This window comes from Heptranchias perlo, chromosome 32 (genome assembly GCF_035084215.1).
Source record: "Heptranchias perlo isolate sHepPer1 chromosome 32, sHepPer1.hap1, whole genome shotgun sequence".
Taxonomy (NCBI): domain Eukaryota; kingdom Metazoa; phylum Chordata; class Chondrichthyes; order Hexanchiformes; family Hexanchidae; genus Heptranchias; species Heptranchias perlo.
Window position 1 is genome coordinate 397754 of NC_090356.1, and position 15149 is coordinate 412902.

Sequence of the window (15149 nt, forward strand, 5' to 3'; positions counted from 1 at the left end):
CAATTACATCTTTCCTATAATGTGGTGACCAGAACTGTGCGCAGTACTCAAGCTGTGGCCTAACTAGTGTTTTATACAGTTCCAACATAACATCCCTGCTTTTATATTCCATACCTCGGCTAATAAAGGAAAGCATTCCAAATGCCTTCTTAACCACCTTATCTATCTGTCCTGCTACCTTCAGGGATCTGTAGACATGCACTCCAAGGTCCCTCACTTCCTTTATACCTCTCAGTATCCTCCCATTTATTGTGCCTTGTTTGCTCTCCCCAAATGCATTACCTCACACTTCTCCGGATTGAACTCCATTTGTCACTTTTCTGCCCATCTGATCAGTCCATTGATATCTTCCTGCAGTCAACAGCTTTCCTTTTCACTATCAACCACACGGCCTATCTGTGTGTCATTTGCAAATTTCTTAATCATGCCCCCTACGTTTAAGTCCAAATCGTTAATGTATACCACAAAAAGTAAAGGACCGAGTACCGAGCCCTGTGGCACCCCACTGGAAACAGCCTTCCAGTCGCAAAAACACCTGTCGACCATTACCCTTTGCTTCCTGCCACTGAGCCAATTTTGGATCCAATTTGCCACATTCCCTTGGTTCCCATGGGCCTTTACTTTTTTGACCAATCTGCCATGTGGGACCTTGTCAAAAGCCTTGCTAAAATCCATGTAGACTACATCAATCGCGCTACCCTCATCGATCCTCCTTGTCACCTCCTCAAAATTCAATCAAGTTAGTCAGACACGACCTCCCCTTAACAAATCCGTGCTGACTGTCCTTGATTAGTCTGTGCCTTTCTAAGTGACAGTTTATCCTGTCCCTCAGAATTGATTCCAATAATTTGCCCACCACCGAGGTTAGACTGACTGGCCTGTAATTACTCGGTCCATCCTTCGCTCCCTTTTTAAACAACGGCACAATGTTAGCAGTCCTCCAATCCTCCGGCACCACGCCTGTATCCAGTGCAGTTTGGAAAATGATTGTTAAAGCCTCCGCTATTTCCTCCCTGGTTTCTTTTAACAGCCTGGGATACATCTCATCTGGCCCTGGTGATTTATCCACTTTCAAAGATGCTAATACCCTTAATTCTTCCCCTCTCACAATGTTTATCCCATCCAGTATTTCACACTCCTCCTCCTCCTCAACTTCAATCCCAGTATCATCCCTCTCCTTTGTGAAGAGGGATGCAAAATATTCATTAAGAACCATACCCACATCTTCCGCCTCCACACATGGTTTACCTTTTTGGTCTCTAATATTGAATCGGGGACAGGGACTCAATAAAATTAATATAAGTAAAGCAACAGTCATGAAGAAAATAATAGCACTAAAGAGTGACACATCCCCAGGCCCAGATGGTTTCCATCCCAGGGTTTTAAAGGAAGTAGGTGAGCACATTGCAGATGCCCTAACTATAATCTGTCAAAGTTCTCTAGATTCAGGAACTGTCCCTCTGGATTGGAAAATTGCACATGTCACTCCGCTTTTTAAGAAAGGAGGGAAAACAGGGAATTATAGACCAGTTAGCCTAACATCTGTTGTGGGGAAAATGCTGGAGTCTATAATTAAGGATAGGGTGACTGAACACCTCGAAAATTTTCAGTTAATCAGAGAGAGCCAGCATGGATTTGTGAAAGGTAGGTCGTGCCTGACAAACCTGATTGAATTTTTTGAAGAGGTGAGTAAAGTAGTGGACAGGGGAATGTCAATGGATGTTATTTATATGGACTTCCAGAAGGCATTTGATAAGGTCCCACATAAGAGACTATTAGCTAAGATAGAAGCCCATGGAATCGAGGGAAAAGTACGGACTTGGTTAGGAAGTTGGCTGAGCGAAAGGCGACAGAGAGTAGGGATAATGGGTAGGTACTCACATTGGCAGGATGTGACTAGTGGAGTCCTGCAGGGATCTGTCTTGGGGCCTCAATTATTCACAATATTTATTAACGACTTAGATGAAGGCATAGAAAGTCTCATATCTAAGTTTGCCGATGACACAAAGATTGGTGGCATTGTAAGCAGTGTAGATGAAAACATAAAATTACAAAGGGATATTGATAGATTAGGTGAATGGGCAAAACTGTGGCAAATGGAATTCAATGTAGACAAATGTGAGGTCATCCACTTTGGATCAAAAAAGGATAGAACAGGGTACTTTCTAAACGGTAAAAAGTTAAAATCAGTGGATGTCCAAAGGGACTTAAGGGTTCAGGTACATAGATCATTGAAGTGTCATGAACAGGTGCAGAAAATAATCAAGAAGGCTCATGGAATGCTGGCCTTTATATCTAGAGGACTGAAGTACAAGGGGGCAGAAGTTATGCTGCAGCTATACAAAACCCTGGTTAGTCCGCACCTGGAGTACTGTGAGCAGTTCTGGGCACCGCACCTTCGGAAGGACATATTGGCCTTGGAGGGAGTGCAGCGTAGGTTTACTAGAATGATACCCGGACTTCAAGCGTTAAGTTATGAGGAGAGATTACACAACTTGGGGTTGTATTCTCTCGAGTTTCGAAGGTTAAGGGGTGATCTGATCGAAGTTTATAAGATATTAAGGGGAACGGATAGGGTGGATAGAGAGAAACTATTTCCGCTGGTTGGGGATTTTAGGAGTAGGGGGCACAGTCTAAAAATTAGAGCCAGACCTTTCAGGAGCGAGATTAGAAAACATTTCTACACACGAAGGGTGGTAGAAGTTTGGAACTCTCTTCCGCAAATGGCAATTGATACTAGCTCAATTGCTAAATTTAAATCTGAGATAGATAGCTCTTTAGCAATCAAAGGTATTAAGGGATATGGGCCAAAGGCGGGTATATGGAGTTAGATCACAGATCAGCCATGATCTTATCAAATGGCGGAGTAGGCACGAGAGGCTGAATGGCCTACTCCTGTTCCTATGTTCCTAATAGGCCCTACTTTTTCCTTAGTTATCCTCTCGCTTTTAATGTATTTATAAAACATCTTTGGGTTTTCTTTGATTTTACCTGTTAATATTTTTTCATGGCCTCTCTTTGCTTTTCTAATTTCCTTTTTAACTTCACCCCTGCACTTTGTATACTCCTCTAAGCTTTCCATAGCGTTAAGTTCCCGGTGTCTATCATAGGCTTTCTTTTTCTGCCTTACCTTACCCAGAATGATTCTTGACATCCAGCGGGTTCTAGATTTGGCAGCCCCTCCCTTTTTCTTTGTGGGAACATGTTTACCCTGAACCCCTTGAATCACCCCTTTGAATGTCTCCCACTGCTCTGACACAGATTTACCTTCAAGTAGCTGTTTCCAGTTTACTTCTGCTAAATCACTTCTCAGTTCAATAAAATTGGCCTTTCCCCAATTGAAAACTTTAACTCCTGTTCTGTCTTTGTCCTTTTCCATAACTATGCTAAAACTAACTGTATTATGATCACTACCACCAAAATGCTCTCCCACTGCGACTTCTTCCACCTACCCCTCTTCATTTCCTGGAACTAAATCCAGAACTGCACCCCCTCTCATCCTGGCTGTAGTGCTGAAGTCTTGTGCCTCAGAACTAGCTGCGCCTCTAGCCAAGCTGTTACAGTACAGCTACAACACTGGCATCTACCTGACAATGTGGAAAATTGCCCGGGTATGTCCTGTCCACAAAAATCAGGACAAATCCAATCCGGCCAATTATCGCCTCATCAGTCTACTCTCAATCATCAGCAAAGTGATGGAAGGTGTCGTCGACAGTGCTATCAAGCGGCACTTACTCACCAATAACCTGCTCACCGATGCTCAGCTTGGTTTCCGCCAGGACCACTTGGCTCCAGACCTCATTACAGCCTTGGTCCAAACATGGACAAAAGAGCTGAATATCAGAGGTGAGGTGAGAGTGACTGCCTTGACATTAAGGCAGCATTTGACCGAGCGTGGCGCCAAGGAGCCCGAGTAAAATTGAAGTTAATGGGAATCAAGGGGAAAACTCTCCAGTGGCTGGAGTCATACCTAGCACAAAGGAAGATGGTAGTGGTTGTTGGCGGCCAATCATCTCAGCCCCAGGACACTGCTGCAGGAGTTCCTCAGAGCAGTGACCTAGGCCCAACCATCTTCAGCTGCTTCATGAATGACCTTCCCACCATCATAAGGTCAGAAATGGGGATGTTCGCTGATGATTGCACAGTGTTCAGTTCCATTCTCAACCCCTCAGATAATGAAGCAGTCTGTGCCCGCATGCAGCAAGACCTGGACAACACAGGCTTGGGCTGAAAAGTGACAAGTAACATGTGACATTCGTGACAGACAATGACCATCTCCAACAAGAGAGAGTCTAACCACCTCCCCTTGACATTCAACAGCATTACCATTGCCAAATCCCCCACCATCAACACCCTGGGGATCACCATTGACTAGAAACTCAACTGGACCAGCCACATAAATACTGTGGCTACAAGAGCAAGTCAGACACTGGGTATTCTGCAGTGAGTGACTCACCTCCTGACTCCCCAAAGCCTTTCCACCGTGTACAAGGCACAAGTCAGGCGTGTGATGGAATACTCTCCACTTGCCTGGATGAGTGCAGCTCCAACAAAACACAAGAAGCTCGACATCATCCAGGACAAAGCAGCCCGCTTGATTGGCACCCCATCCACGACCCTAAACATTCACTCCCTTCACCACCGGCGCACTGTGGTTGCAGTGTGTACCATCCACAGGATGCACTGCTGCAACTCGCCAAGGCTTCTTCGACAGCACCTTCCTAACCCGCGGCCTCTACCACCTAGAAGGACAAGAGCAGCAGGTACATGGGAACAACACCACCTGCATGTTCCCCTCCAAGGCACACACCATCCCAACTTGGAAATATATTGCCGTTCGTTCATCGTTGCTGGCTCAAAACGCTGGAACTCCCTTCCTAACCGCTCTGTGGGAGAACTTTCACCACACGGACTGCAGCGGTTCAAGAAGGCGGCTCACCACCACCTTCTCAAGGGCAATTAGGGACGGGCAATAAATGCTGGCCTTGCCAGCGACGCCCACATCCCATGAACGAATAAAAAAAAAAGCCGATTCTTTATCCACCTCCAAGTCCCGAGCATCTCTTAGCACTCTCGAGTGTAGTGTTCATCCCTGAGATTTATTGTTTTTGAACTTTTAGATGCTGTCCGGGATGCCCCTATTGGTGATATCAAAGGTACTGAGTTTCGTTGTGGAATCTCGTATGATGGGTGGCTAGTGTCTCTCTGGTGAATACCTCTAGGAACTAACCATTTACTTTTGGTTAACTATTATTGGTACATCTGCAGTTTCAACCCCATTTGCATCCTTGGGAGGGTCTCAATCCTTCTTTGATAGCTCTTTTGCTGTTAAAATACTGGAAAATTCTCTTACTGTTGCATATTGCTTCTACAGCAATGCTCATTTTTAGTTCCCTTTTTGCTCCGTCGACCATTTTTTAAACATGTTGATTCAGCTGCATATACAAAAGGTTTACACAGCGAAATACTGTTTATAAACTTCAGAATCAAGTACAATCAATCAGTTTAATTACTAGAGCTAAAAACAAATTTGAAAAAAATCCTATTCCATATTCTCTGTCTTCTCAATTCCTGCTGGACTTCAGCTGCCAAGAGGAGGCAGAGTCCACTTGGCCCGCTTCTCAGCAGCCATTTAACACTGCTCCATCTCCCTGCATGTTGGTTTATTTTCCCTGTGCTACTCTTTCGACGGATGGCTTGAGAATTTATGAAACTTGCCCACAACAGTTGAATCTAGACCCTATTATGGAAGCCCAGTTCTCCACTAAATAGCTGCCTGCTCTGCTTTCCAATACTGTTGAAGTGTAGCATGCTGGGAGAAGAGAATGTACAAGAGCCAGGGAAAGAGGGACGATGAGAGAGAGAGAGAGAGAGAGGAAAAAAACTTACTTGTGTGGGAGGGTGCTGCATCGCCAGTCCCCGCAGTAGCCGGAGAATGAAAGGAAGAGCTGGTTTTGATAAGAACTTCTTCCACACATCAGCATCAAGACTGTAAGCAAATACAGTATAAATGTTAAAAACCAGGAGCTTCATTTACCAATCCAGTCATCAGGAACAAAGTGGGGTTCCAGGTATTATACATCTCTATGATCTGTGCCCTTTCCCTTCCTTCTGGTATATACAAAGACTCATGGCTGCCCATCCATTAACACTTCTTTCACCGCAACTATTTCCTACAGAAGAACGAGTGACACGTCTAAAAAGTAAACAATTTTAAACTTTTAGTGCTGGTGAAATGAATCTCACTTCTTGGCACTTGGAATATGCTTCCGGATGTATTCTAAAGCATTCTGGGTGATTCCTTTCTGCAGGATAAGCTCCTTCAGTTGATGTCCATTGCTGTTGTTTTTGATTCCTGCAGCGATTTTACAGAAACAATCCAGGAAAACCTTGTCGTCTGTGTTATGCTCTTCATCATATCTAAGAACAGGACAAGAATGGGATAGAAAGGATTAAGAAGGTCACGTGTACAACCACCAGTGAAAAACACCAGGGAAAGTGATAGCAATAACTACGAGGCTGTGCAGGATGCTCAAACTTGCAGAAGAAGCTTTGTTAAAGCTACACATTTAAATTTAAATCCCTGTGTCGTTAAATAATTCAGCATTATCAGTGGTTTCTTATTCATGTCATTTTAAATCAAAGTGCAGATGCATCGTGAAGCTGGTATTGATTTAGTGCTCCCCACCTTATCAGATTGTGAGTCAATTCTGTGAAGTATTTAACTGCGAAAGGCAGTTGGTGGAAGTGCTTGCCCCCAGGATGTTCACACTTGTAAGACCAGGGATCACAAGGTCCAGAACCCTCACTTACTTGTCAAAATTACAGTAGGGCTTGAATCGATCAACAAGAATCTGCATTTTCTCCAATTCTCCAAAGGACAGGTATGGGATAATGCGCAGCAAACCCTGGAGAACACTGGGATTGGAACGGACAAACGTCGAATTAATCTGGTCCAACAGCATCACCAGTTGATCTTTGTCTCCTGTCAGCAGCAGGTTACCCTGGTGGCAAGAGATAGGCTTAGTGACACAAAAAGCAACAGTTTATAAAGAATTCTATGGTTAGAGAGAGAATGCAGTGGCCAGCTCCAAGGGTACACATTAACAATAAAAGCACAGAAACATCTCAATGTGTCCTCTGCATTATGTTCCTTAACAGCCTGGATGATCCCAATTCATGAACACTGAACTGAGATGATTGAGTAAACTATGTACTTGCTTTGTCTTTTCCCCACTGCCCCTCAGGGGACCAGCCTTGGTCCTTTCCTCTTATAGAATCATAGAAAGGTTACACAGCACGGAAGGAGGCCATTCGGCCCATCAAGTCTGTGCTGATTCTATGCAAGAGCAATCCAGCGTCTCACTCCCCCACCCTATCCCCGTAGCCCTGCAAATTTTTTTTTACTTTCAACTACTTATCCAGTTCCCTTTTGAAGGCCATGATTGAATCTGTCTCCATCACCCCCTCGGGCAGTGAGTTCCAGATCCGAACTACTCGCTGTGTAAAAAAATTTTTCCTTGTGTCACCTTTGGTTCTTTTGCCAATCACCTTAAATCTATGCCTTCTGGTTCTTGACCCTTCCACCAATGGGAACAGTTTCTCTCTCTCTACTCTGACTAGACCCTTCATGATTGTGAATACTTCTATCAAATCTCCTCGCAACTGTCTCTGTTCCAAGGAGAACAACCCCAGCTCCTCCAGTCTATCCATGTAACTAAAGTCCCTCATCCCTGGAATCATTCTAGTAAATCTCTTCTGCACCCACTCTAAGGCCTTCCCATCTTTCCTAAAGTGCGGTGCCCAGAACTGGACACAATACTCCAGTTGTGGCCGAACCAGTGTTTTATAAAGGTTCATCGTGACTTTCTTACTTTTGTACTCCATGCCTCTATTTATAAAAGTCCAGGATCCCTTATGCTTTTTAACCGCTTTCTCAACCTGCCCTGCCACCTTCAATGATTTGTGCACATAAACCCATAGATCTCTCTACTCCTGTAACCCAATTAGAATTGTGCGCTCTAGTTTATATTGCTTCTCCTCGTTCTTCCTACCGAAATGTTTCACGTTGCGTTTTTCTGCATCAAATTTCATGCGCCACGGATCCGCCCATGCCACCAGCCTGTCTATATCCTCTTGAAGTCTATCACTATTCTCCTCACTGTTCACTACCCTTCCAAGTTTTGTGCCATCTGCAAATTTTGAAATTGTGCCCTGTGCACCTAAGTCCAAGTCATTAATATATATCAAGAAAAGCAGTGGTCCCAGTACCGACCTCTGGGGAGCACCACTGTACACCTTCCTCCAGTCTGAAAAACAACCGTTCACCACTACTCTCTGTTTCCTGTCACTTAGCCAATTCTATATCTATGTTGGTACTGCCCCCTTTATTCCATGGGTCGCAATCTTGATGACAAGCCTCCCGTGCGGTACTTTATCAAACGCCTTTTGAAAGTCCATATACACATCAACTGCATTGCTCTCATCTTCATTGGTTATATTCTTCCCACTGGTGATATCATCCAGAGGCACTGCATAATGTTCCACGTATATGCTGATGCTACCCAGCTAATCTTTCCATCTCCTTCCTCCATTTCCCCAGCTATTACTCAACTTTCCAACCGCTTGTCTGATATTAAGGGTTGAATGAATCAAAATTTCCTCCAGCTTAATATAGGCAAAACTGAAGCCATGCTTTTTGGCTTCCATCAGCTCCTACGTGCTCCTATCCTATCAACCTCCAACTGCCACCTGATATGAAGTCTTGTGGTGAGAAGCCTTGGTTTATTGCATGAGAGGCTAATTCGTGCCTTCACCTGGAGCCACAATTTCTCCAATGCCCTCATTGTGAGTCGCCCCAACTCCAATTCACACATCATCCTGACTTGGGGCATATATTGCTGTTCCTTCATTGTTACTGGTTCAAAATCCTGGAACTCCCTACCCAACCACACTGTTAGAGCACCTTCACCACACGGACTGCAGCGGTTCAAGAAGGTGGCTCACCACCACGTTCTCGGGGCAATTAGGGGTGGGCAATAAATGCCAGTGATGCCCACATCCAGAGAATGAATAAAAATAATATGCCTTGCCAGTGACTATCAGTAGGTTAGTACACTGTGGGGTGAGGGGGAAGGGAGGGAATTACATCCAAGCCTGCCTCAACCAGTGCCCACATTTGCACTTCCAGCATCAGCCACTGGAGAATGATCAAGGGCCCCCCTTTACAATGATGTGGAGATGCCGGTGATGGACTGGGGTGGACAAATGTAAGGGGTCTTACAACACCAGGTTATAGTCAACAGTTTTATTTGAAATCACAAGCTTTCGGAGGCTTCCTCCTTCGTTGGACTATAACCTGGTGTTGTAAGACTCCTTACATTTGTCCCCCTTTACAAAGAGCATCGATATCTATTGCAGTACCATTACTGATACCCCAGCTAAGCTCAGCTTTACAGTTACTGGGCACTTAAAATTTGCTCAACCTTTTTGGCTCTGATTTTATCTCCACTGTTCAAGGTGCTGACTCCTTGCTGGAGTGGAGTTCCACACGTGATGGTCTCCCTTTAGCTCCATTTATTGCATTCTCCATATTCAAGTTACTGAAGGTTCTTTGGCTCCTGAGAATTTGAATAAGATACTCACCCTGTCCTCAGTTAGTGGCTCTGCATTTGCTTCATCTAGGATTATCTCCATGATACTCAGCACTTGCTCTGCAATAGTTGCACCACCACTGTCTTTACTCTCCTGTTCTGCCAGCAATGCCTAGAATACAAACAATACCTCATTATACACAGGATAACACCAATATACCTGCCGCACCAGCAAACATGAAATACTGAACAAAATACATTTCTAGTCAGCACAGGCAGGATTTTGAGAGCTAGGCTCCACACATCCACACTTTTTGCCATGCTACATAATGCAGAGTATAGGTTTCAACCTGGGGCTGTGATTCCAGGAGCTCATCAGATTTTTATCTGGCTGGGACCATGGATACTTTGTCTTGAGAATTCTGTTTTCTATATTTTCTCTGTATTTATTGACTTATTTCTGATATTTCTATTGATCTATACGAATAATCAACATTTTCTGTAACAATAGAACTGTTTCTTTGAATAGTTGAAGTTAGACTAAAAGGAGCCTGGAAATCTGTCACTATTTGCAGAGTTTCCCTCACAGAAACATTTGTTATGGGAAGGCATCCAACTGAGCAGTCAGCTGCTGGACTAAAGCAGCAAATCCCTAAACTTTTCATTTGTTTTAGAGAATTTCCAATGAACATAACAAAGTTTACAATATTTCCACTTGAGACCTGAGACTCACCAGGTTGAGTGTCCCCAGCATTACGTTCAGTGGGTTCATCTCTGGTTTAATCAGCTGTTGTCGATTCACCTTCACCTTTACACAGTAACTGAACAACTTCAGGAGCACCTGGTGAGAAGAGGAAAATAAACTTGCTCACAAGCCTAGGCTACTTGACTATTTTTAAACATGTATCTTTATATTGACCCTACAAGTTTAAAGTCCCAATTAAACTGATCCAGCAAATACTGCAGGAGCTATCAAAAAAATACCTTGCACAGTCATCTTCATTTTTCAAATGATATGTATTCTCTGAATACCTCTGGGTCTGGATTCATTCTGAAGAAATCATATGCTAGGCACACTCATCTGACGATGTTTTGCTATGCATGTGGCTTCCTGCTCCTGTTTTATACGCTGGCCATGGCCATTTTGACTTTCAGCTGGAGCAGGTAACAAAAAAATTAAAATCCTAAAATGTAAAATATGTACCACTGCAAGATCTGAAGGAGAGCCGGGAGGGAGCTCAATGTGTGTCATTCTAAAAATGAGACACTCTACAAGGTAGATAATCCATCTATCTTATTCGTTCAGCATCCTCCACACTATAGGAAAGTGACAAAGTACAATGATGGGAAAGAGAGAAGCCTTTGCAGGGACAGAAATGCCAGCCCCAAGGACATTATTATCGACAGTTACCAAATCTAGCCCATGTTTAATTAACGTATGAGAGTTACCCCACACAGGAGGTTTACAGATCCTACTGACTGAATCATAGAAAGTTACGGCACAGGAGGCCATTCGGCCCATCGTGTCTGTGCCGGCCGAAAAACAGCTATCCAGCCGAATCCTACTTTCCAGCTCTTGGTCTGTAGCCTTATAGGTTACGGCACCTCAAGTGCACATCCAAGTCCCTTTAAATGCGATGAGGGTTTCAGTCACTACCACCCTTTCAGGCAGTGAGTTCCAGACCCCCACCACCTCTGGGTTAAAAAATTTCTCAACTCCCCTCTAATCCTTCTACCAATCACTTTAAATCTATGCCCCCTGGTTATTGACTCCTTTGCTAAGGGAAATAGGTCCTTCCTATCCACTCTATCTAGACACCTCATAATTTTATACACCTCAATTAAATCTCCCCTCAGCCTCCTCTGTTCCAAAGAAAACAACTTCAGCCTATCCAATCTATCCTCATAGCTAAAATTCTCCAGCCCTGGCAACATCCTTGTAAATGTCCTCTGTACCCTCTCTAGTGCAATTACATCTTTCCTGTAATATGGTGACCAGAACTGTACGCAGTACTCAAGCTGTGGCCGAACTAATGTTTTATACAGTTCTAGCATAACCCACCTGCTCTTATATTCTCTGCCTCGGCTAATAAAGGAAAGTATCCCGTTTGCCTTATTAACCACCTTAACTACCCGTCCTGCTACCTTCAGGGATCTGTTGACATGCACTCCAAGGTCCCTCTGTTCCTCTACACTTCTCAATTTCCTACCATTTATTGTGTATTCCCTTGCCTTGTTTGCCCTCCCCAAATGCATTACCTCACACTTCTCCGAACTGAATTCCATTTGCCACTTTTCTGTCCACCTTACCAGTCCATTGACATCTTTCTGCAGACTACAGCTTTCTTCCTCACTATTAACCACACGGTCAATTTTTGTATCATCTGCAAACTTCTTAATCATGCCCCTTACATTTAAGTCTAAATCATTAATACATACCACAAAAAGCAAGGGACCTAATACTGAGCCCTGCTGGAAACAGCCTTCCAGTCACAAAGACACCCGTCGACCATTACTCTTTGCTTCATGCCTCTGAGCCAATTTTGGATCCAACTTGCCACTTTCCCTTGGACCCCATGGGCTTTTACTTTTCTGACCAGTCGGCCATGTAGGACCTTGTCAAAAGCCTTGCTAAAATCCATGTAAATTACATCAAATGCGCCATCAAATCGACCATCCTTGTTACCTCCTTAAAATTCAATCATGTTAGTCAGACGCGACCTTCTCTTAATAAATCCATGCTGACTGTCCTTGATTAATCCGTGTCTATCTAAATGATGATTAATACCGTCCCTCAGAATTTTTTCCAATAATTTGCCCACCACTGAGGTTAGGCTGACTGGCCTGTAATATCTCGGTCTATCCCTTTCTCCCTTCTTAAACAATGGTACAACATTAGCAGTCCTCCAGTACTACGCCTGTAGCCAGAGAGGCTTGGAAAATGATCAGAGCCTCCACTATTTCCTCTCTTGCTTCTCTTAACAGCCTGAGATACATTTCATCCGGGCCTGACTATTTATCTGGTTTCAAAGATGCTAAATCCCATAATATTTCCTCTCTCACTCTGTTTATCTCATCCAATATTTCACACTCCTCTTCAAATACAATTTCTGCATCGTCATCTCCCTCTTTTGTGAAGACAGATGCAAAGTATTCATTAACCATACCCACGTCTTCCGCCTCCACACACAGGTTACCTTTTTGGTCTCTAATAGGCCCTACTCTTTCCTTAGTTATCCTCTTGCTCTTAATGTATTTATAAAACATCTTTGGGTTTTCCTTGATTTTACTTGCCAATATTCTTTCACGCCCTCTCTTTGCTTTCCTAATTTCCTCTTTAATTTCATTCCTGCATTTTCTATACTCCTTTAGGCTTTCTGCAATGTTGAGCTCTCGGTATCTGACATAAGCTTCCCTTTATTGCCTAATCCTACCCTGTATGCTCCTTGACATCCAGGGGGCTCTAGATTTGGGACTCCCACCCTTTTTCTTTGTGGGAACATATTTGCTCTGAACCCTCACTATCTTGCCCCTCGAATGCCTCCCACCGCTCTGGCACTGATTTACCTTCAAGTTTCTCATCCACTTTCGCCAAATCACATCTCAGCTTAGTAAAATTGGCCTTTCCCCAATTGAGAACTTTTACTCCTGGTCCATGTTTGTCCTTTTCCATAACTACACTAAATCTAACTGAATTATGATCACTACCACAGCCCAGCTTCATTCCCTAAAACTAAGTCCAGAACTGCCTCCTCTTTTGTTGGGCTTGCTGCGTACTGGCTAAAAAAGTTCTCCTGAATGCAATTTAAGAATTCTGCGCCCTCTATACCTTTTACACTGATTCTATCCCAGATAATATTAGGGTAGCTGAAATCCCCTTTTACTGCCCTATTGTTTTTGCACTTCTCAGAAATTTGCTTACATATTTGATGTTCCCTCCAACATTTCATCCCTCACAGCTGTAATTGTTTCTTTAACCAATATTGCGACCCCCCTCCCTCCTTTTTAACCCCCTATCACATCTGAAAACCCTGTAACCAGGAGCTGCCATTCTTGACCCTCTTTAAGCCATATTTCAGTAATAGCTATGATATCATACTTCCACGTGTCTATCTGTGCCCTCAGCTCATCTGCCTTATTCACTATATTTTACCCGAGGAAGGAGGAAGTCTCCGAAAGCTTGTGAATTTAAAATAAAATTGCTGGACTATAACTTGGTGTTGTAAAATTGTTTACAATTATTCACTATACTCCTTGTATTGCAGTATATACCATTAAGCATTGCCCAACTCTTTTGTTGTCTGCTTTCTAGCCTTTGTTGCCTCTGCCTTCCAAACTCACTCACTAATTTTCTGCCTTCCATTTCCAGCTTTGCTTCTCTCCTTTCTGAATGTATGCTCAGGTTCCCATTCCCCTGCCAAGTTAGTTTGAACCCTCCCTAACAGCACTAGCAAACCTTCCTGTGAGGATATTGGTCCCGGCCCTGTTGAGATGCAACCCGTCCGACTTGTACAGGTCCCACCTCCCCCTGAACCGGTCCCAATGCCCCAGGAATCTACAGCCCTCCCTCCTGCACCATATCTCCAGCCATGCAGTCATCTGCCCTATCCTCTTATTTCTGTACTCACTAGTGCGTGGCACCGGGAGTAATCCGGAGATTACTACCTTTGAGGTCCTTATTACTACGTTTGAGGTCCTGCTTATTATAACCTTTTAAGTACTTCCTCTTTATCTATTTTTATCCTCCTTTACTGCTACATTGACAGAATGCTCTTCTTTAGTGAAGACCGATGCGAAGTATTCATTTAATAACTCAGTCGTACCCTCTGCTCCACAAGAACATCTTTTTTGTCCCTAATTGGCCCCACCCTTCCTTTGACTACCCTTTTACTATTTATATATTTATACAAGACTTTTGGGTTCCCTTTTGTTAGCTGCCAATCTATTCTCATATTCTCTCTTTGCCTCTCTTATTCCCTTTTTTAGACCTCCTCTTTCTGTATTTAGTTTGGTTCTCCACTGTATTATGAACCTTACATTTGTCATAAGCCTCCTTTTTCATTTTCATTTTAATCTCTATATCTTTAGGCATGCAGGGAGCTCTAGCTTTGGATGCCCTTCCTTTCTCCCTCGTAGGGATGTGTCTACTCTGTACCTAAACCATCTCCTCCTTGAAGGCCTCCCATTGTTCAATTACTGTTTTGCCTAACAATTTCTGGTTCCAATCCACCTGGACAAGATCCCTTTCCAACTCACGGAAATTAGCCCTCCTCCAGTTAAGTATTTTTACACTTGATTGTTCCTTGTCCTTTTCCATAACTATTCTAAACCTAATGATATTATAATCACTGTTCCCCAAATGCTCCCCCACTGAAACATGCTCCACTTGCCCCACTTCATTCCCCAGAAGTAGATCCAGAACTTCTTCCTCCCTCGTTGGGTTGGAAACACACTGATCAAGAAAGTTCTGTTGTATACATAGTTCTTGCATTTGCATCTTTCTGTAAATTGCCTGCAAATTTGCTCTTCTATCCTTCCCACTATTTGGTGGCATTT

The 15149-nt window shown here is 43.6% G+C and overlaps 1 protein-coding gene and 1 long non-coding RNA gene across 6 annotated transcripts in view; one reads left to right on the forward strand and one right to left on the reverse strand.

Moving 5' to 3' along the window:
• The window catches only part of LOC137300887 (uncharacterized), a 203685-nt gene that overhangs the window by 172511 nt on the left and 16025 nt on the right, over positions 1-15149 (forward strand). The gene's annotated exons all lie outside the window — the stretch shown is intronic.
• ubr4 (ubiquitin protein ligase E3 component n-recognin 4) overlaps positions 1-15149 on the reverse strand; it is a 266230-nt gene that overhangs the window by 21695 nt on the left and 229386 nt on the right. For both annotated transcript variants that reach the window (XM_067970130.1, XM_067970129.1), the window contains 5 exons: positions 10327-10434; positions 9646-9765; positions 6814-7004; positions 6247-6420; positions 5890-5989 (listed from right to left, as the gene is read on the reverse strand). In XM_067970130.1, the coding sequence (XP_067826231.1) occupies positions 5890-5989; positions 6247-6420; positions 6814-7004; positions 9646-9765; positions 10327-10434 (693 nt within the window). The remainder of the gene's footprint in view (positions 1-5889; positions 5990-6246; positions 6421-6813; positions 7005-9645; positions 9766-10326; positions 10435-15149) is intronic.